Source organism: Protomyctophum parallelum, assembly GCF_964188405.1.
Source record: "Protomyctophum parallelum genome assembly, chromosome: 7".
In the NCBI taxonomy this organism is placed as follows: Eukaryota; Metazoa; Chordata; class Actinopteri; order Myctophiformes; family Myctophidae; genus Protomyctophum; species Protomyctophum parallelum.
In genome coordinates, this window is record NC_139705.1 from 16424733 (window position 1) to 16445874 (window position 21142).

At 47.0% G+C, this 21142-nt stretch overlaps 2 protein-coding genes across 2 annotated transcripts; both read left to right on the top strand.

Moving 5' to 3' along the window:
- Positions 1 to 333: 333 nt before the first annotated feature.
- Positions 334 to 5864, top strand: LOC310861260 (protein C-ets-2; the record flags this gene model as incomplete). The annotated part of the gene is made up of 6 exons (XM_083768656.1): positions 334 to 464; positions 1310 to 1347; positions 3345 to 3594; positions 3746 to 3870; positions 4906 to 5059; positions 5548 to 5864. Exons 2-6 carry the CDS (start codon positions 1327 to 1329, stop codon positions 5862 to 5864), a joined length of 867 nt encoding a protein of 288 aa, XP_083624782.1. The 5' UTR covers positions 334 to 464; positions 1310 to 1326.
- Positions 5865 to 13920: 8056 nt separating this feature from the next.
- On the top strand, positions 13921 to 18382 carry LOC310861262 (adenosine receptor A1; the record flags this gene model as incomplete). Its single annotated transcript, XM_083768658.1, has 4 exons — positions 13921 to 14155; positions 14573 to 14965; positions 15967 to 16436; positions 18147 to 18382. The coding sequence occupies exons 1-4, from the start codon at positions 14118 to 14120 to the stop codon at positions 18380 to 18382; spliced, it is 1137 nt and encodes a 378-aa protein (XP_083624784.1). The 5' UTR covers positions 13921 to 14117.
- Positions 18383 to 21142: the final 2760 nt, after the last annotated feature.

A 21142-nucleotide genomic window follows, 5' to 3' on the forward strand; every position in this document is an offset into this window, starting at 1 on the left:
GCACAATTGGCACCTGCAGATAATACAATAATACAATACATCTGGCAGTCAGAGATACAATCGGCTCATGTTTGAGGCGGGTGTGGTGTGGTGGTGGTGGGGGGGGGGGGGGGGAAGCACCAACCCATGTGGCGTTCACCTGGCACGATGGTGAGAAATAATTCTTTACTGATAAGAAACTTGGCCAGAGAGAGAGAGAGAGAGAGAGAGAGAGGGAGAGGGAGGGGGAGAGAGAGAGAGAGAGGGGGGAGGAGATAGGGAGGGAAATAGAGAGAGTGAGGGCTGTAAAGGAGCATATAAGAAAGGGTTGTGTGAGGATGGAGCATCACAGGTGAGTGCTGCTCACACACCTCCACAGGTCTGTCTGTCTGTCATCACCACCTCTCTCTCTCTCTGAAGGATAACTAACTCAGTCACTGCTGCTCTGACGATACTGCTGGAACTGGGGAAAAAAAGACAACAAGGTAGGCTGTCTTAATTATCACGTTCAAATCCCATTAATTATGTATATAGTATTGCTGTTTGCTTTGTTGTATTTCCTTATTATTTCTTATCTTATGATAGTCAATCAAATGTTAAAATGGTATAGGCACAATAAGCTAAGGCTTCAGCCTACACCTTTTTGGTCTATGTTTTCAATGATAACAAATGCAGGCATTGTATTAATGTGTTTTAATGACCACAATACTACTACTACTATTACAGTATTAATTATTTTATCTGCACTGTAAAATCCCAGATAATTAATTTAAAGGAGTATTTTCTATCAGTTACACACCCCTTAAACACCCCCTTAAAGCATGAATAGTTATTTTTTGTGTGGTTTTGTCACATTCCTATAAGCCAATAATTTGATGATGGAGTCATCAGTCAATAGGAGACTCATTGAGTCCAGTGTTAGTAGGACTCTCCTACTGGACATCCGGTCATCACATTATTGTCTTAGAAATGAGACAAAAACTAAAAGAAATCTCCACAAGTTCAAAGCTTCATGGGGCGTGTAATTGATCGAAATTAAGTATGTTTTGTGTGTGCGTGAACTGCTCCTTTAACTGTGAGGCTGCACAAATGTGACCAGATTTGTTCCCTCTAAGAGTTACAAATTGGATACATGGTGAAACACAGAGGACTGTACTGTGTGTACTGTCTGCATGCTGGTTTGGTTTTGTAGCAAATATACAGTCGACATGAATGTACTACTGTAGGCTGACGTACTTTCACTTCCTCAGGTATTCTGTGAAACTCCCGCTGGTACTGTATTCAACGAATGCATTCTCTTCATTTTTTTTTTTTTTTCCCTTTTTTTCAGATTGCACTTAAAGCAGCATGCTGGCAACGTTGCAAACGGTGAGTGTATGTATATGGCTATGCTCTTTTATTTAACCCCTTTTGGTGTTTTAAACATGTTATAATTTTGCTATTGAAAAATAGCAGCTCTACAAGCTCATAGCTTGTAGATCTGCTATTTTTGAAAAATCGTGAAAATATTTATTTCAGAAAACTGGAGGATTTAGAATAAAAAATAATAATTTCGAGGTCAGGCCTAAATGGGTTAAGGTAGGGTAAGTGATAGGTTTTGGTTAAAACGTTTTGTGTTTTGTTTAAAGTTTAAATCACTATATTCTGATAGTAATCATTGTTCAGTAACAGTAACCTGTCTCTCCAGCTCTTTAATAATCAGAAAATACATTTTCAGGTAGGTGATAAAATGTTAGCCAATTGGGAGAGATTAGCCATTTATCAGCGTATTTTTTTAGTGTTCCAGTTCCAATTTTACATGTTCTGTTTATTGAAGAGCTGGAGAGACATTCTTAATTAAATTGATCGTGATGATTCAATGTGTTGTTGAAAGTGTTTCAACTGGTCAGCCAAATGAGATCGGGAAATACGTGATATCACACTAATTGTAAATATGTTCTTGAGGTAATTGTTTATCCCCCAAAATCTTGAAGGCTAATTTGACCTTTGGGATACACAAATACATCGGTGTGTATTACATTATGGCTTTGTAGGTCAACGTGCTACCATACACCAGCGGTGACGTGTTACCTAGCCAGGTCACCGAGTGGGAGAGAGAGGGGAAAAAAACACTGGCATAAATTTGCCAGTCAAAGTAGAAAACACGCTATATGGCCACAGTGTTGTTGTTGCCTCTTGGAATGTGTCCAAACACCAAGCTAAGCCTAGCAGCTAACCTGCTGACACCATGACTTTGTTGCTCCAGAGATCAGTAACGTTATAGCGCCCGCCATGCAAAGTCACTCGCAAATTATATAAAATGTACTGCATGGTGTAATAGCAAGGATTATTAAACTGAATCAGATAATGAGCTCATGGTGTAGCGACTGTAGCGTCATGGGTTGTTGTGGGGTTTCAATTCCTGGCCTGTGGTGTCGATTTTGTTTTGATAATAGCTGATTTCACGCTTGGTTATACGCTGAAAATCGCCGATGTACAAGCTCACAGCATTTTGTACACGATGTACAAGCTCACAGCATTTTGTACACGATGTACAAGCTCACAGCATTTTGTACACGATGTACAAGCTCACAGCATTTTGTACACGATGTACAAGCTCACAGCATTTTGTACACGATGTACAAGCTCACAGCATTTTGTACACGATGTAGTTAGTTCTGCTGGATCTCTTCTCCACTAGTCCCGCCCTGCCATTTTAGCATTTATCATAGTTTTCACACGATCAGCACTGCCTAACAGTCACGATAACATAGTAGTACAGTGTGACAGAGGTGTGTACAGTAGCAGGCCTGTCTCAGTGCCAACAGCAGGTAATCATGCCTCATACAGTGGATTGTCAGCAGGACTGCCCCAGGCTGCGATTCGTGTTCAGATAAACGCCACCCACTCCCTCATCATGCAAAGTGATTTCATTTCTCTTCTTTATAATTAGGGGTGCTTGATACTTTGTTGCTTTGTTGTTAAACGGTGTCGGTGCACCCAAAATATATACAAGGGTCCTTGGGGGGGTCCAGGGGGTCCCCAGCACAAGTAGTTAATAGAGCATTACAATCAGTAGAACTGTGCACTTCATCCATTTATATGTTGAATTTTCAAAAATATCAGATGTACAAGCATCACAGCATGACACAAAGTGACAATGGTACATCTGCTATTTTATTGCAGAAAATGTTTACCTGGCGCCAAACCTTTTCAGATGGGGGTCGGCGTAGCCTGGGATCCAGCCTGATTTGCCAAGTGACAAATACAAATCCACGTAACGCAGCGAATCAGTCTGGGTCCCCGCAGGCCACAACCATGAATACATATCAAGATGAAAAGGTTTGAGAACCAACTGGGTTAACTGTCTCATCCTCATCCTCTAGATGGTCTATGTGCCCGACATGGGTCTGCTGAATGGAGGAGGTCGGGGGTCCTGGGTGATGGGAGGAGGGGTCTCCTCTTCCTGCTCAGCGGAGGTGGACCTGGAGGTCATCGAGGAGTACCTCCAGGAGCACTCTCTGGAGGTCCAGCATGTGGCCACCAGACTGGCCAGCCCCCCTCCCAACACCGGCCCGGGACCCCCGCACAGTGCACAACACACACACTGCCACCAGGACGCAGCCTGCATCATAGGTACGCAGGCACACACAACCTGTGTGTGTGTGTGTGTGTGTGTGTGTGTGTGTGTGTGTGTGATCATTTGGAAGAAGTCGTTTTCAGAATCGGCCAATACCAAATAAATAATCTTGCTTAACATAATGCTATGTTTTGTTTTTCTCCACAGAGAACAGCTGGTCCGGTCAGCATGCATATGAGTGGCATTACGGCTCTCAAACACCCAACGATGACTGTGAGGAACAACAGGGTGCACTTCCATCCTCCTGGCCCAGTCCACCTGACCACCACTGGGTATGTTCATAATACCAGCCATGTAGGCCAGTAGTTCCCAAAGTGCAGCTCCGGGGAGTTCCATGTGGTCCCCAGCTAAATGATAGTTTGGAACCAAATGGACCCTTATGGGTCTGTAACTCTGAGAGTGTACAAATGGAACCAAATGGATCCTAACGGGTCCATTTGCTTCCATTTGTACACTATCAGAGTTAAATTAACATTGATTTTACAATAGAAATTGTGGTCCCAGAGTTAGAAATGCCATTAAATGGGGGTCTGTAGACTAATATGTCAAACTGGGGTAATTAGTGTACATGTTTGGGTTTGTTACAAAGTTTGGGAACCACTGATGTAGGCTATATTGAGGGTATGCGCATGCATAAAGTGAGTGGCAAATCGAGTGGCAATGTGAGTTTAACATCGTTTAACGTCGTTTAATGCAATCAGACTTTTCTGTTTGGATGTATGGGGCTGTCACGGCCAAAAAAGTAGTTTTTTGCCACTCAGTAGGCGTTCCTGCATAGCCTCCGGGTACGATAATGATGTCACGTGCATACCCTCTATAGTATAGAGGGTATTATACAGTACTACTGTATAGAGTCTATACAGTAGTACTGTATAATACCATTATATGCTGTGTTTTCCTTTAATTCTGTACTAACAGAAAAAACCTCAGCACACAGTCTTCAAATACAAGAAAAGTATTCCTTAAGATAACCTGATGATGGTCTTGCAGGGGGGTCCCTGCAAGGGGCTTGACTGTATAACTATGTAAAAGGGAGAGGATGGGTTTCTTCCTGGCATATGCCAATAAAGACACCATGGCAGATTTGCCAGTCAAAGAGAAGACTGGCCAATCACAGCGCGTCCTCACCAGACATAACTGAAACTAGCTTTTTAATGCATTTGTAGTGCACGGTAGACACGGTAGTGTGTTTTTTGGGGTGCCCCGCTTGGTCTGCTCCTACGCACCTGTCACCTTTGTTAATTTGTTTCAAATACAGTCTTGGTTTCGTTCAATAACAATTCCATTCACTTGTGTGTGTTTTTCAGGACCAGAGTGTGTATTCCTACGAGACATTCAGTGACTCAGACTCTCAGTCCAGTGGGTCTCAGTACCAGGACTACATCTACCCCCATCACTCCCCTCCCTCCGAGAGGAGGGGCAGGAAGAACAGCGACTCCCTGCCCCTCGCCCCGCTCTCAGGTACACACACACACACACACACACACACACACACACACACACACGACTTCAATGCTCTTTCACTACAACTTGTGTTTTCTGGATCAGGGTCCACTTTGAAAATCTCTAAAGTGTTCGCGGCCCACCCAAGTGACCACTGAACGTGATATGTTGGGATTAAAATAAGTTTTAAATGGCTCTAGTCTATATTATGATAGTACTTACTGATATAGTAGTGTGTTCAGTAACAGGAGTTTCCATGTCTCTCCAGCTCTTTAATAAACTTGCTTTATCAGGTCTGGATACCAATATTATCCAATCAGGACAGAGAACTCACACTGGATACAGATTAAACGAGTTAAACGAGTGAATATTGGAACTGGAACACTATAAAATTGAAGCGCGTAGCCTCCTGATTGGCTGAAAATTAGCACACACACAGACACACATACACTCACATCATGTGTATTTACCACCCGTGTGTTGTCGTCGTCGTCCCCCCGACACAGGAAAGAGGAAGGAGCGACTCTTCCAGTTCCTGTTCGAGATGCTGCAGACTCCGTCCATGCGGAGCTGCATCTGGTGGGTGCAGTCGTCCTCCGGAACCTTCCAGTTCTCCTCGCAGAACAAGGAGCGCCTGGCGCAGCTGTGGGGCCGCCGCAAGGGCAACCGCAAGACCATGACCTACCAGAAGATGGCGCGGGCGCTCCGGAACTACTCGCGCACCGGCGAGATCTCCAAGGTGAAGCGGAAGCTGACCTACAAGTTCGAGGAGCTGACGCTGCAGGGCCTGCAGGGAGATGCACCGCGCGACCTGGCGGAGTAGGAGGGGGAGGTGGGGGAGGGAGGGACGCTGAGAGGCCTACAGGGAGACCTGGCGGAGTAGGAGGGGGAGGTGGGGGAGGGAGGGACCCTGAGAGGCCTACAGGGAGACGCGTGCGACATCGCAGAGTAGCAGCGGGGTGATATCTGCCCTCAACGCCTTCTGACAGAAATACTAGGTGCGAGGCTTCCCTCACTCGAGTGGCAGTCGAACACGGAAGGCCACGGGTGTCTTTCTGACAGAAGTACCAGTCTGGTAACTGCCTTTCTGACAGAATTACCATCTGATTAATGCATTTCTGATAAAAAATAGAAAAGGGCCGCTCACACCAAGCACGGGCAGTTATTTCACGGCGGCCCGCGGCTTTCGTTGCCCCTCTGCCCCTCGAACAATACAAATATACATGCCCCATGGTCACTGTGGCCTTGATGCCCTGAGTTGGCTCATTCCACTGTTTTCTCCTAAGCACTACCATCCTGGCAATATGTTTTGTGTCTTTGACAGGAGTTGTCTGTGGTCTGTGGTCTATCTCTCAAGTGGATGGCAGAGTCTACAGCACAACTGTAACAAAGACAAGCCATATAGTTATATAGTGCTTGGTGTGAGTGAATGAAGGCCCTTAACATACAAGCCCCACAACATGCTGTGGGCTTGTAGATCGTGCTTTAGATTAAGAGAACAGGTCGGGGTGGGAAGCTGAAGAGCGCAGATACAGCCGAAGGGATATTCCGAACAGGCCAGTTTTGTGCCAGAAAAACATGCGGTGGACGTGTGTTCTTCTGACCCCACTTAGATGAAACATTCCCTGCGAGCCCCAACCTCGAAACACAAATAAATACTGAGTATTTGAAAAAGCCAGTGCAGGCGCCAAACGTCGTTGGAGGTTTTGCAAAAGGAGAATGTGCTTGAAAATTATGATTTTAATACCGGTGTTCGGCGGTGTAAACTCTCAGCGAGTCATTTGAAATATTTTTTCATCATACGTTTCTTTTCTTTCTTGTTTTGGTGATCTGTCAGATTATAAGGATAGCTAATGAGCAATGTCAGAAGGATCAACCGGCTTCAAACATGATTGTGTAAACCTTAGAGGTTGTCATATTTATACTATCTACTTCATAAGTAGAACTTGAATCATTATGTAAAGAAATTACTGATTTCTACAACACTGTTAATGTTTTTATGTTTCTTGGATATTTGTCCCACATTGTATTGTAAGACCAGGGACATTATAGCCTAAATCAGCTTGATCTGTTTGTGTCTTCTTAGTTTTTTCTTTTTTTTTAATAAATCCTAAATGCTTTTTTCAGTATGCCGCAAAGTTTGTCTCAGATGTGTTGAATGACTGTCTGCGTGTGCTATAACCAAACCATCACCTCCACTATCTGTTTGTCTATTCGTATTCTATAACCAAACCATCACCTCCACTATCTGTTTGTCTATTCGTATTCTATAACCAAACCATCACCTCCACTATCTGTTTGTCTATTCGTATTCTATAACCAAACCATCACCTCCACTATCTGTTTGTCTATTCGTATTCTATAACCAAACCATCACCTCCACTATCTGTTTGTCTATTCGTATTCTATAACCAAACCATCACCTCCACCGTCTGTTTGTCTATTCGTATTCAAGGCTGTATGCAAAGTACCAGCGGGCACTGAAAAACGGCCACCAACATTATCCTGTTAATCAGTAACAAATCGACAACACCCCTACCTACACACACACACTCCCACACACACACACACACACACATTGCCCTGTGAACACCAGTAAGTAACTAAGTACACATTACAGGTATTTTCCATTTTCAATACTTTTACTTTTACTCCACTACAGTACGTCTCAGAGGAAAATGTATTGCTTTGTATATTTTGATTATTATCACAAAACATACATTAACCAAATTTAAACTTTGGCTATTTTAAAATAACCGACCTACAAGCTTGCGATGCAACGCATTTTGAGCTTGTATATGTACTATTTTCAGTCTGCACTATCATGAGTACTGTAGGACTGTACATTTACTTTTGGTACTTAAATATATTTTGATGCAGATACTTTTGTCCTTTTATTCAAGTCCATTTTGATTACCCAGACTTGTAGCAGAGTGTTTCTACATTGCAGTATTGATACTTTGACTGAAGTAAAAGATGCCTACTTTTTATCCCACTGAGATTTAGAGCATCTGGGTGGGGACACGGGGGGCTTGGTGACCGGGGTTTAGAGCATCTCAGTGGGGACACGGGGGCTTGGTGACCGGGGTTTAGAGCATCTGGGTGGGGACACAGGGGGCTTGGTGACCGGGGTTTAGAGCATCTCAGTGGGGACACGGGGGGCTTGGTGACCGAGGTTTAGAGCATCTCAGTGGGGACATGGGGGGCTTGGTGACCGGGGTTTAGAGCATCTCAGTGGGGACACGGGGGGCTTGGTGACCGGGGTTTAGAGCATCCAAACGGTAGTGAGTGCCCAGTGCGCCCTGTTTTATGTTCCGCGTCCGTTTTCAGACTGTTTTGGGCAACTTCGACGATGGCGAGGGCCACTATATTTCCACACAATGTGGCCCACAGAGGGCCACTTTGCATATCTCTGTCGTAGCAAAAAATAACCGATCTACAAGCTTGTAGATCAGCTATTTTAGCAATATGTTCATTAACATTTTAATATTAAGCTACATATATGGACTGAACGCATTAATTGATGGACCTGGTGGAGGCATTAAGTGATGGACCTGGTGGAGGCATTAAGTGATGGACCTGGTGGAGGCATTAAGTGGGGCATTAAGTGATGGACCTGGTGGAGGCATTAAGTGATGGACCTGGTGGAGGCATTAAGTGATGGGCCTGGTGGAGGCATTAAGTGGGGCATTAAGTGATGGACCTGGTGGAGGCATTAAGTGATGGACCTGGTGGAGGCATTAAGTGATGGACCTGGTGGAGGCATTAAGTGATGGGCCTGGTGGAGGCATTAAGTGGGGCATTAAGTGATGGACCTGGTGGAGGCATTAAGTGGGGCATTAAGTGATGGACCTGGTGGAGGCATTAAGTGATGGACCTGGTGGAGGCATTAAGTGATGGACCTGGTGGAGGCATTAAGTGATGGACCTGGTGGAGGCATTAAGTGATGGACCTGGTGGAGGCATTAAGTGATGGACCTGGTGGAGGCATTAAGTGATGGACCTGGTGGAGGCATTAAGTGATGGGCCTGGTGGGGGCATTAAGTGGGGCATTAAGTGATGGACCTGGTGGGGCATTAAGTGATGGACCTGGTGGGGGCATTAAGTGATGGACCTGGTGGAGGCATTAAGTGATGGGCCTGGTGGAGGCATTAAGTGATGGACCTGGTGGAGGCATTAAGTGATGGACCTGGTGGAGGCATTAAGTGATGGACCTGGTGGAGGCATTAAGTGGGGCATTAAGTGATGGACCTGGTGGGGGCATTAAGTGATGGACCTGGTGGAGGCATTAAGTGATGGACCTGGTGGAGGCATTAAGTGATGGACCTGGTGGGGCATTAAGTGATGGACCTGGTGGGGGCATTAAGTGATGGACCTGGTGGAGGCATTAAGTGGGGCATTAAGTGATGGATCTGGTGGGGGCATCAAGTGATGGACCTGGTGGAGGCATTAAGTGATGGACCTGGTGGAGGCATTAAGTGGGGCATTAAGTGATGGACCTGGTGGAGGCATTAAGTGGGGCATTAAGTGATGGACCTGGTGGGGGCATTAAGTGATGGACCTGGTGGAGGCATTAAGTGATGGACCTGGTGGAGGCATTAAGTGATGGACCTGGTGGAGGCATTAAGTGATGGACCTGGTGGAGGCATTAAGTGATGGACCTGGTGGAGGCATTAAGTGGGGCATTAAGTGATGGACCTGGTGGGGGCATTAAGTGATGGACCTGGTGGAGGCATTAAGTGATGGACCTGGTGGGGGCATTAAGTGGGGCATTAAGTGATGGACCTGGTGGAGGCATTAAGTGGGGCATTAAGTGATGGACCTGGTGGAGGCATTAAGTGGGGCATTAAGTGATGGACCTGGTGGGGGCATTAAGTGATGGACCTGGTGGAGGCATTAAGTGATGGACCTGGTGGAGGCATTAAGTGATGGACCTGGTGGAGGCATTAAGTGATGGACCTGGTGGAGGCATTAAGTGATGGACCTGGTGGAGGCATTAAGTGGGGCATTAAGTGATGGACCTGGTGGGGGCATTAAGTGATGGACCTGGTGGAGGCATTAAGTGATGGACCTGGTGGGGGCATTAAGTGGGGCATTAAGTGATGGACCTGGTGGAGGCATTAAGTGGGGCATTAAGTGATGGACCTGGTGGGGGCATTAAGTGATGGACCTGGTGGGGGCATTAAGTGATGGACCTGGTGGAGGCATTAAGTGATGGACCTGGTGGAGGCATTAAGTGGGGCATTAAGTGATGGACCTGGTGGGGGCATTAAGTGATGGACCTGGTGGAGGCATTAAGTGATGGACCTGGTGGAGGCATTAAGTGATGGACCTGGTGGAGGCATTAAGTGATGGACCTGGTGGAGGCATTAAGTGATGGACCTGGTGGAGGCATTAAGTGATGGACCTGGTGGAGGCATTAAGTGGGGCATTAAGTGATGGACCTGGTGGGGGCATTAAGTGGGGCATTAAGTGATGGACCTGGTGGAGGCATTAAGTGGGGCATTAAGTGATGGACCTGGTGGGGGCATTAAGTGATGGACCTGGTGGAGGCATTAAGTGATGGACCTGGTGGAGGCATTAAGTGATGGGCCTGGTGGAGGCATTAAGTGATGGACCTGGTGGAGGCATTAAGTGATGGGCCTGGTGGGGGCATTAAGTGATGGGCCTGGTGGAGGCATTAAGTGATGGACCTGGTGGAGGCATTAAGTGATGGACCTGGTGGAGGCATTAAGTGATGGACCTGGTGGAGGCATTAAGTGATGGACCTGGTGGAGGCATTAAGTGATGGACCTGGTGGAGGCATTAAGTGATGGACCTGGTGGAGGCATTAAGTGGGGCATTAAGTGATGGACCTGGTGGGGGCATTAAGTGATGGACCTGGTGGAGGCATTAAGTGATGGACCTGGTGGGGGCATTAAGTGGGGCATTAAGTGATGGACCTGGTGGAGGCATTAAGTGGGGCATTAAGTGATGGACCTGGTGGGGGCATTAAGTGATGGACCTGGTGGGGGCATTAAGTGATGGACCTGGTGGAGGCATTAAGTGATGGACCTGGTGGAGGCATTAAGTGGGGCATTAAGTGATGGACCTGGTGGGGGCATTAAGTGATGGACCTGGTGGAGGCATTAAGTGATGGACCTGGTGGAGGCATTAAGTGATGGACCTGGTGGAGGCATTAAGTGATGGACCTGGTGGAGGCATTAAGTGATGGACCTGGTGGAGGCATTAAGTGATGGACCTGGTGGAGGCATTAAGTGGGGCATTAAGTGATGGACCTGGTGGGGGCATTAAGTGGGGCATTAAGTGATGGACCTGGTGGAGGCATTAAGTGGGGCATTAAGTGATGGACCTGGTGGGGGCATTAAGTGATGGACCTGGTGGAGGCATTAAGTGATGGACCTGGTGGAGGCATTAAGTGATGGGCCTGGTGGAGGCATTAAGTGATGGACCTGGTGGAGGCATTAAGTGATGGGCCTGGTGGGGGCATTAAGTGATGGGCCTGGTGGAGGCATTAAGTGATGGACCTGGTGGAGGCATTAAGTGATGGACCTGGTGGAGGCATTAAGTGATGGACCTGGTGGAGGCATTAAGTGATGGACCTGGTGGGGGCATTAAGTGATGGACCTGGTGGAGGCATTAAGTGATGGACCTGGTGGAGGCATTAAGTGATGGACCTGGTGGAGGCATTAAGTGATGGACCTGGTGGGGGCATTAAGTGATGGGCCTGGTGGAGGCATTAAGTGATGGGCCTGGTGGAGGCATTAAGTGGGGCATTAAGTGATGGACCTGGTGGAGGCATTAAGTGATGGACCTGGTGGGGGCATTAAGTGGGGCATTAAGTGATGGGCCTGGTGGAGGCATTAAGTGATGGACCTGGTGGGGGCATTAAGTGATGGACCTGGTGGAGGCATTAAGTGATGGGCCTGGTGGAGGCATTAAGTGATGGGCCTGGTGGAGGCATTAAGTGATGGACCTGGTGGAGGCATTAAGTGATGGACCTGGTGGAGGCATTAAGTGATGGACCTGGTGGAGGCATTAAGTGATGGACCTGGTGGGGGCATTAAGTGATGGACCTGGTGGAGGCATTAAGTGATGGGCCTGGTGGAGGCATTAAGTGGGGCATTAAGTGATGGACCTGGTGGAGGCATTAAGTGATGGACCTGGTGGGGGCATTAAGTGGGGCATTAAGTGATGGGCCTGGTGGAGGCATTAAGTGATGGACCTGGTGGGGGCATTAAGTGATGGACCTGGTGGAGGCATTAAGTGATGGACCTGGTGGAGGCATTAAGTGATGGACCTGGTGGAGGCATTAAGTGATGGGCCTGGTGGAGGCATTAAGTGATGGGCCTGGTGGAGGCATTAAGTGATGGGCCTGGTGGAGGCATTAAGTGATGGACCTGGTGGAGGCATTAAGTGATGGACCTGGTGGAGGCATTAAGTGATGGACCTGGTGGAGGCATTAAGTGATGGACCTGGTGGGGGCATTAAGTGGGGCATTAAGTGATGGGCCTGGTGGGGGCATTAAGTGATGGGCCTGGTGGAGGCATTAAGTGATGGGCCTGGTGGAGGCATTAAGTGATGGACCTGGTGGAGGCATTAAGTGATGGACCTGGTGGAGGCATTAAGTGATGGACCTGGTGGAGGCATTAAGTGATGGACCTGGTGGGGGCATTAAGTGGGGCATTAAGTGATGGGCCTGGTGGGGGCATTAAGTGATGGGCCTGGTGGAGGCATTAAGTGGGGCATTAAGTGATGGACCTGGTGGAGGCATTAAGTGCCCATTTATGATCCATATAGCCACGTCGTTGGCAGTCCAGGACAGTTAAATAAGTCCTTGGCAGTCATTGAGTTTTAACTTCATTAACTCCATTCCTCTAACCATCATTTATTTCAAGGCACTTTCAAATACAGTACTACTTCTACCCAGAGTAATCTAGTAAGAGAGTAATGACACTAGCGTTGACTCCCATTGTAACAATGGAATGCGGAAGTGCTCATTCTATCTCAATGGAATAGTTCCAGCCATAGGAGCAATGTTTGGAACTATCGCCCATAGGCACCCGCTTTGCGGCGAGATCAAAGCGTGTCACCACTAGTCACTTACTAGATTACTCTGCTTCTACCAAGATGAACTCGACATGTGTCAAATTTACAGCCAGTTGTCTGCAATTAGTAATTTGTGAATTATGTGGCCCGCTTTGGATAGTGATAATATCTGTTATATACTGCGATACTATTACTGACCCTCCCTCTATCCCAGCTAGCGTGGGATCTTCATTCACTGATAGAATACAGATGCTGTCTCCGTGTGTGTGTGTGTGTGTGTGTGTGTGTGTGTGTGTGTGTGTGTGTGTGTGTGTGTGTGTGTGTGTGTGTGTGTGTGTGTGCGTGCGTGTGCGTGTGTGCGCGCGCGCGTGTGCGTGCGTTTGTGTGCGTGTGTGTCTCCACACATTCACTTTGTATGTGCAAAAAGGGGTATGGCTCATAATTTTTTCTAGTTATTTAAGGCTTGGTTGTATAAAGGGAAGTCCTATCAGGGATTCAAAACAACAGGACTATTCCAGCAAGGCGTACATATAACAGGATCATAGTGGAGAGTCTCTCTCTCTCTCTAGGTCGAGCCGTCCATCGTTGCCTCCAGCCATCTCCTGCGTCTTTCTTGAGTGCGTCCAGCCAGTGTCGGTATATAGAAGTTGAGGCCCCTGGGCTAGAGTATTTCTTTCCACCCCCCCCCCTCCCCTCCCCCCCCGGGCCCTTGCGGCCACGCGGCAAGCTGTGCAGGCGAAGAAATCTCTGCGTCCGTCCGGCTGTCCACGTATATGTTAGTGTGAGACGTCCTGGTGGTGACCGGGGCCCGTCCGTGTGTTATTGGTTCCAACAGCAGCGATTGGCTGGCTGGCATGCTCCTGGCTGTCTTTGGCAGTGTCTCGTTCTCCTGGCTGCTGTTTCCTCGCTCGCCCTTGGTGGTGTTCCACTCGTACGGATCCTCGTCGGTATCATGTTCCAGTACTGAGGACATAGTTATTAGTTATACGTAAAATAAAGTTTCTTCGTCATTTCATCACCAGTGGTGCATGGAAAGTATACAACTACAACTACTAAAGTACATTTAGTAAGTATTTCCAATTTCCAGTACTTTTACTTCTCCTCCGCGACATCTCAGAGGCAAATATTGTACTTTTACTCAACTATTCTTATTTGAAAACTTTAGTTACTATATAGTTATACTTTGTAGATTTTGATTATTATTTCAAAATGTACACTAAACACACTTCAGCCCCATATACATTTCGGCCATTTGAAGATACAGTAGCCGATCCACAACCTCACAAGGTGAGGCTTGTAGATCTGCTATTTTCTAAATATTTGTAATACATTTGAAGACTTGAAATGGGACATTCTGCATAGTGAGTATACTTTCTGTACATTTTGAGTACTTGTATACAGAGTAGTTCTATACATTGCAGTTTACTGAAACTTTGAGTACTCTTTCCACCACTGTTCATCACCCACCCTCTCTCTCTCTCAGTGACATGGGTGAGTGGAGCTGGGCTGCGTCTGCATACACGGCGCTGGAAGTGCTGGTTGCCATGGCCTGTTGCTTTGGCAACGTGCTGGTGATATGTGCGGTGGTATGCCGGAGGACGGCGGCGGGGGGCCGGCGCGGGGGGCCCGGGGCCCCGGGGGGCTCCTCCCTGACGCGAGAGCCCACCTTCTGCTTCCTGGTGTCCCTGGCGGCGGCCGACCTCCTGGTGGGCGTGGCCGCCGTGCCCCTGGCGGTGCTCCTGGACGGGTGGGCCGCGCTGCCCCCCGGGCTGTGCCTGCTGCTCAGCTGCGTGGTGCTGGTGCTGACGCAGGCCTCGGTGCTGTCGCTGCTGGCCATCGCCGTGGACCGCTACCTGCGTCTGCACACTCCACTCAGGTGAGTTACACTGCACTGTATGATAACTATAACTGTATGATACTGTACTGTACTATACTGCATGATACTATATCACCCCAGCTGGGTCCATCCAGGGGGTCCCCATTCAGCTAAATGATAGTTTGGAACCAAATGGACCCTTATGGGTCTGTAACTCTGAGAGTGTACAAATGTTTATACATTTGTACATTTAATGTACAAATGTATAAACATTTGTACATTTAATGTACAAATGTATAAACATTTGTACACTCTCAGAGTTACATTAACATTGATTTTATTATAAATTGTGGGTCCCAGAGATAGAAATGCGATTAAATGGGGGTCCGTACTCCGTACAAGACTAATGCATGTCAAACGGGGGGTCCTTGAAATTAAACGGGTTGAGAATCACTGCTAGAGCCGTAATAATCTTCTCTTATGGGGGTCCCTGGCATATCTTTTCAAATGGGGGTCCACAGGGCTAATTAGTGTCAATTTGGGGGTCCAGTTTTGGAACCATGATGATGAGGCTCACACTCCAGGAGAAAGTAGGCCTAGACTCACATGTTTGACTTCAGTAAAAGTATCAATGCTGCAATGTACAGTAGAAATATTCTGTTGCAATTAAATTAAAAATTACGAGGTATCAAAAGTATTGGCATCAAAATGCACTTAAAGTACCAAAACTAGAAAGTGTTTTCATGTAGTGTCACACTGCTAAAATAATTTTAGTATAATAGCTCTTAAAAAGCATACGATAAGAAATATAATATAAATGGGCTATATACCTAGATATATATTTTTAAATAGGCTACTTTTAATTTAGTGATACGCTAAAATAATAACACTTTCATTAATAGTTATCAAAATATTTATTTTAATTATTACACAATATTATTACACAATTATTGTGTAAAATGTACACAATAATAATTTGGATTTACTGTCACTATGATCTACTACACTCTCTGGCGTGCTTATACTTCCTCCCCCTTGCCCTCTCTCTCTCTCTCTGTCAGATACAAAAACCTGGCCACACGGGGGCGCTCCTGCTTCGCAGTATGCGTGTGCTGGATGCTGTCCTGTGTGCTGGGCTTCACCCCTCTGTTTGGCTGGCACAACCACCACCAGCCCCCCACCACAGGCAACCAAACCTCCCCCTCCCCTTCCTCCTCCTCCTCTCCCCCCTGCACCTTCCTCTCCGTGGTGTCCCTCCCTTTCATGGTCTACTTCAACTTCCTGGGCTGCGTCCTGGCGCCCCTGCTGCTCATGACCCTGCTGTACGCGCGGGTCTTCTGGAGCCTCCAGGGGCGCCTGCAGCACAGCTGTCCCAAGACGCGGGCCTCCCTGCTCAGGGAGAGGAGGCTGGCGTGCTCTCTGGCCCTGGTGCTGTGTCTGTTCACCGGCTGCTGGCTCCCCCTGCACCTCATGAACTGCCTGCTGCTCTACGGCGGTCCCGGCGCCGTGCCCCAGGGGGCGCTGTACGCAGGCAGGTGACGGCGAGCTGCATGCAGCTGTATGTTGCTCTCATTGTTGTCGGGCAGAAACCTCCTATCTCCATATTCTAACTTTTTTGTTTTTTTCATAAATTAACGCCCTATACATGATCATACAAAAGTCACACAAAAACATCACAGGTAGCACATATGCACTCATCACTCATATGCAAGGAAAGCTTGCAGACATGTGCTACTTTTGCTGTTGAATTAGAATTTTAATCCTGCAACAGTTTTGGACGTGACCTGCCCTTTCCTTCCAATCCTTTCTCCAGTGAGTGACGTCAGTGGGTTATAGGGAGCGCTCACTGTGTTCATTTGGGACGCAGAGGAGGATTTATATTCTGTGCCTATCGGGTCGCAACTCGGACGGGGCTGAGTCGGCTGAAGCGAACTTCGCAACGTTGGACACGGCAATTCGCTCGCTTATAGCTCGCTCTGTGGTGTCTTCTCGTGGCTCAAGTTCGCTTGAGACGGCGCGCCTCCATTGCAGTCTAGCAGCGGAGCGCTCCCTAACCCAATGACATCATTCACTGGTGAAAGTATTGGGAGGAAACGGTGGCACGCGTTTTGTACATAATGAGGTTTCCACCCAACAAAGACAATATATACCTTTTAACCACTTAAACCCTTTACTGTGCCTAGTTGACAGTAGTCCCACAGGGGTCTGTACTAGATCCCTTTCGTTTTTACCCTTCACACTTCATCGAAAATAGTAAGATTGAGCTCGTAGATTGGCTATCTTCCCGGGGGACACGCATTAGTCCAACATCCCTTTAGTCCGACTACGTGGTCGCTTAAGAAGACTCACCCGTGGCTTCCACGTGCAGTTACCCAGCAGGCCAAACGACGCCATGATGACGTCCTCCGGTGACGTTCAGGACTAGGCCAGATCACAGCCCGTATGGGGATGATCTTTATGTCATTTCCAGGACATCTTCACCAGTTTAAATAATATTAGAGAGGTGCCCGTGGGGCCTCTACGGCGGTGCCCGTTGGGCACTGAGTGTTGGGATGTCAGAACAGGCCAGCTTATGGAGTTCTGTGTCAGGCATGCCCAAATATGGAGTCCTGTGAAACGGAACAGGCCAGCTCCATATATGGACCCTGGGAAGGGGCGGTTCTGGACAACCGTGGGTCCGACCGACTCGACACCGGGCACTGCACTCCCTGTGGTGGTGTGGAACACGTGTGTCCAATTTGAAGTTGGTGGGGCTCGAGTTACGATGTGGATTACAGACGTACACACAGAGACTTACGTACATTTTAGATAGCTTATTCTGGGTCAGATCTGATATGATTTCAATTGATCTGGCTTCAATCGGACTCTCTCCGATTCTTCCAGGGACGTCCGTTTTAGTGGGCAGAATTTATGTTGGTTGAAATCAGGTGATATTCTGGGGCCAGATCTGACTAGTCTTGGTTTGACTTGATCTGGCCCCAATCGAGACGTCACTAATTGGTCCAGGTCCTGACCGTGCTTGCTGGGTAGGGTTAGGGTTAGTATGGGGCTGTATGGTCGGATTATTGGGACGTCGGACTACGCACCCCTTTTCGCCTTTTCCCCCCCATAATCGGATAAGACACTGACATCGATGTGATTCTAACACACCTTGATGTATAAGACACAGTGTATGTTCATCAGCAATGATAGGCTCATTTGCAAAGTGTGTTGTTATTAACAACATATGTGCTCTCTCCAGGCATCCTCCTGTCCCACGCCAACTCTGCGGTCAACCCCGTGGTCTATGCTTATCGCATTCCAAAGATCCGCCGGGCCTACGCTCAGATCTGGAGGCACTTCCTGAAGGGGCTGAACTGTCCGCAGGGGGGTGGGGGGGCTGGGGGAGGGGGCGCTGAGCGTTCGATAACAGGCAGCAGAGCCAATGATCGCACAGAGCCGTGGTGGCGATCAGAAGAGAGGGAGAACACACCCTGACAACACAACGGGTGGAGGAAGAATCCGTTTGGGGGACATTTTGGAAGCTCCAGCCTCCAAGTATTCTTATATGGCTGGAATTCAGCGCACGTTGCCAGAGCGAGGGGTGTGTCCCCTCCTCCCTGCACTCCCCATGCACAAACTCATGCACAAAGTTACAGTGTTATATATGCCTCAAATTGCCTGTACTGTAACTCATTTAATTATTCAAATCAGCGTTTGTTCTCACATAAGATGCGAGTGATCGGACCTTGGTGGTGATTGACTCGAAATTTCAGCTGTAGGTGAACTCTGACCTTTTGTATGAAGTGAGTTGATTTTACTTGATGTGAATGCTCTGATGAAAGCTCATAGCTGAAACGTCTATAAGCGTTCGTTTTTCTTTCTGTGTGCCAATAAAAAAGGTAGAAGTGTGGGTGCGCTTACTTTGTCCTTTTATTTGACATATTTGGATGTGCTACCTTTTGGGGATTTTTTCAATTCCAACTTTTTAAGTTACATTATATTACCAGTATGCACATACAGACTCTATTATATATGTGTATTTGGTTCTTTATTCCTGTCGAGGTTGTGCAGCACCACTAGAGGGTGCTCTCCACTAAATAAACTCATCCATTTGAGACTATAATCAGAAGACAACGGACCCTTCTTTCTCTCAGTCAAACTTTATTGAGTCGTGCATGTTTTATCAACAACACAGTTGAGAGTGCAACGTTAACTTTATTTTTGTTCAGCAAAAAGGATGTAAATACATTGACTTGTTGCGTATAGTTGTCTTGTTGTTCAGTGAGCTCTTCGGGGAAGGCAATAGACTGTATAGTTATCACCTGAGCAGGGTGTGATCCCTCCCACCAAACTATACAACCTACTACCTCACCCCGCCGAGCTCTGGTCCATGCTGGTCCATGCTGGCTGCTGCTGCTGACAAGTCTGGCAATTATTATTATTTTTGCCATGGAGATACAAAGTGAGACAATAATATCACCAGAAACACACAAAGAGCTATAGCCCCGAACGACCACATCAGGTCTGTAACTCTGAGAGGGTTCAAATGGAACCCGTGAGGGTCCATTTGGTACACTTTCAGATCGACTTAAGGGAGGTCCTTGCAAAGAAAACATTTGAGAACAACTATTCTACCACAGGTCGTTTCGAGGAAGCAATCTCATTGGTTGAAACAGCCTTCTAGCCGTGGGTTAAACCAGCACCGTTCAACATCTAATCAAAACAAATAATTCAGCTGCTCTGTTCTCCCAGAGCGCTAGCAAACTCGGTGGCTAGGCTAGCTAGTTTCTTGGGACATTTGTGGTCGTAGTGACTACATCTGTCATTAAAAAAATATATTCTTTCAGCGATTTTCTTAGTTTTAAGGGTAACTGTGGTAGAATTGCAATATTACACTCGAGGGTGTGGGTTAACGTGATTATTGCCACTTCACTGACTTCAGTGATGCTTGTGGAACTCGACTTCGTCTCGTTCCTGACCGCATCCCTGTCATGGCAATAATCACGTTAACCCACACCCTCTCGTGTAATGTTGCTTAAGTAGCCTACTACTTGGACTCGATATGCCACAGTGTCGTAGTAATTCTGAAGAAAACCTGACGTGAGACTTGATATTCAGTAATTGGGTCTTATGATCAAAATAACATTATGGCGTGTAAAAAAGAAAATCTAAAATTTGCCACGGACAAGACCATGTCGAACATGATGGCCCCTGTTCTGGTCCACTTCTCTATACTTTGTACACACAAAGATAAAGATGATTGGCCCGACCCAGCTGTCACCTTATAGGAAAAACAGGAGATGATTGGCCGACCCAGCTGTCACCTTAGGAAAGACAGTAGATTGCATAGTTATCTCAGAGGGAGGCTACACACCCCCACAACTATTCAATCTACTACCTCAGCCCCAAGGACAGCATCCAAACGTGTGTTTCCTGTTCCTGCCGCGCCGCAGCCAGGATCTTCACGGGCGACGTACGCTCCTGTAACGACACAAAGAGAACACACGGAGTGAGCCAGGACTATAGCATTTAAGCTGACGATTCATTGTGACTCAAATCATTTTTAATCATTTCGCCTTTCCCAAAAGAAAATCAAAATAGCCCGAAATAGTAGATCTACAATGTTTTGTAAGCTTGTTGAGCTGCTATTTTAGATTTTCTTTGGACATTTTTCAACATGGAAACGATTGGCGATTATGCAGAAATAATTGCGATTATCTGAAATAATTGCGATTATGTAATAATTGTGACAGAACTTGTCTCACAGAAAAAGCTGTCAAACATGAAACAGGAGATTTTTGACTGGTGGCATTGTATGTACGTATTGTATGAACATTCAAAACCCTCTGCGTCGCGTTCATTTCACTTTCATCTCTGTCACGCTCTTTCTGTGTGTGTGCGTGCTTGAATCCTTGCTTCTGGAAACGGTTCAAAATCAGGACTTACGGAGAAAAGCGTTTTGTTGCTTAATGACTACAAGTCACCCGACTGCCAAGATTTTTGAGAAAGCGCTTTAACACTTCAGCACAAGAGAGGACCCAAGGTGACTCACATGTAAATTGGCACACCATCAGCAAGCCCCATGTATTTTGTTGTGACATTAAATGCCCCCAAAATCCGAAGCACGGACATAATTAGCAAACGGATAATTTAACGGTGAGCTCAGTCGTCGAAAAAGTGAAAGCGTTAATGTGTGAAAGCCCAAGAAATAACTCACTGGCTTCCTGAGACTCTGGCATGTGATCGAAAGAGGGA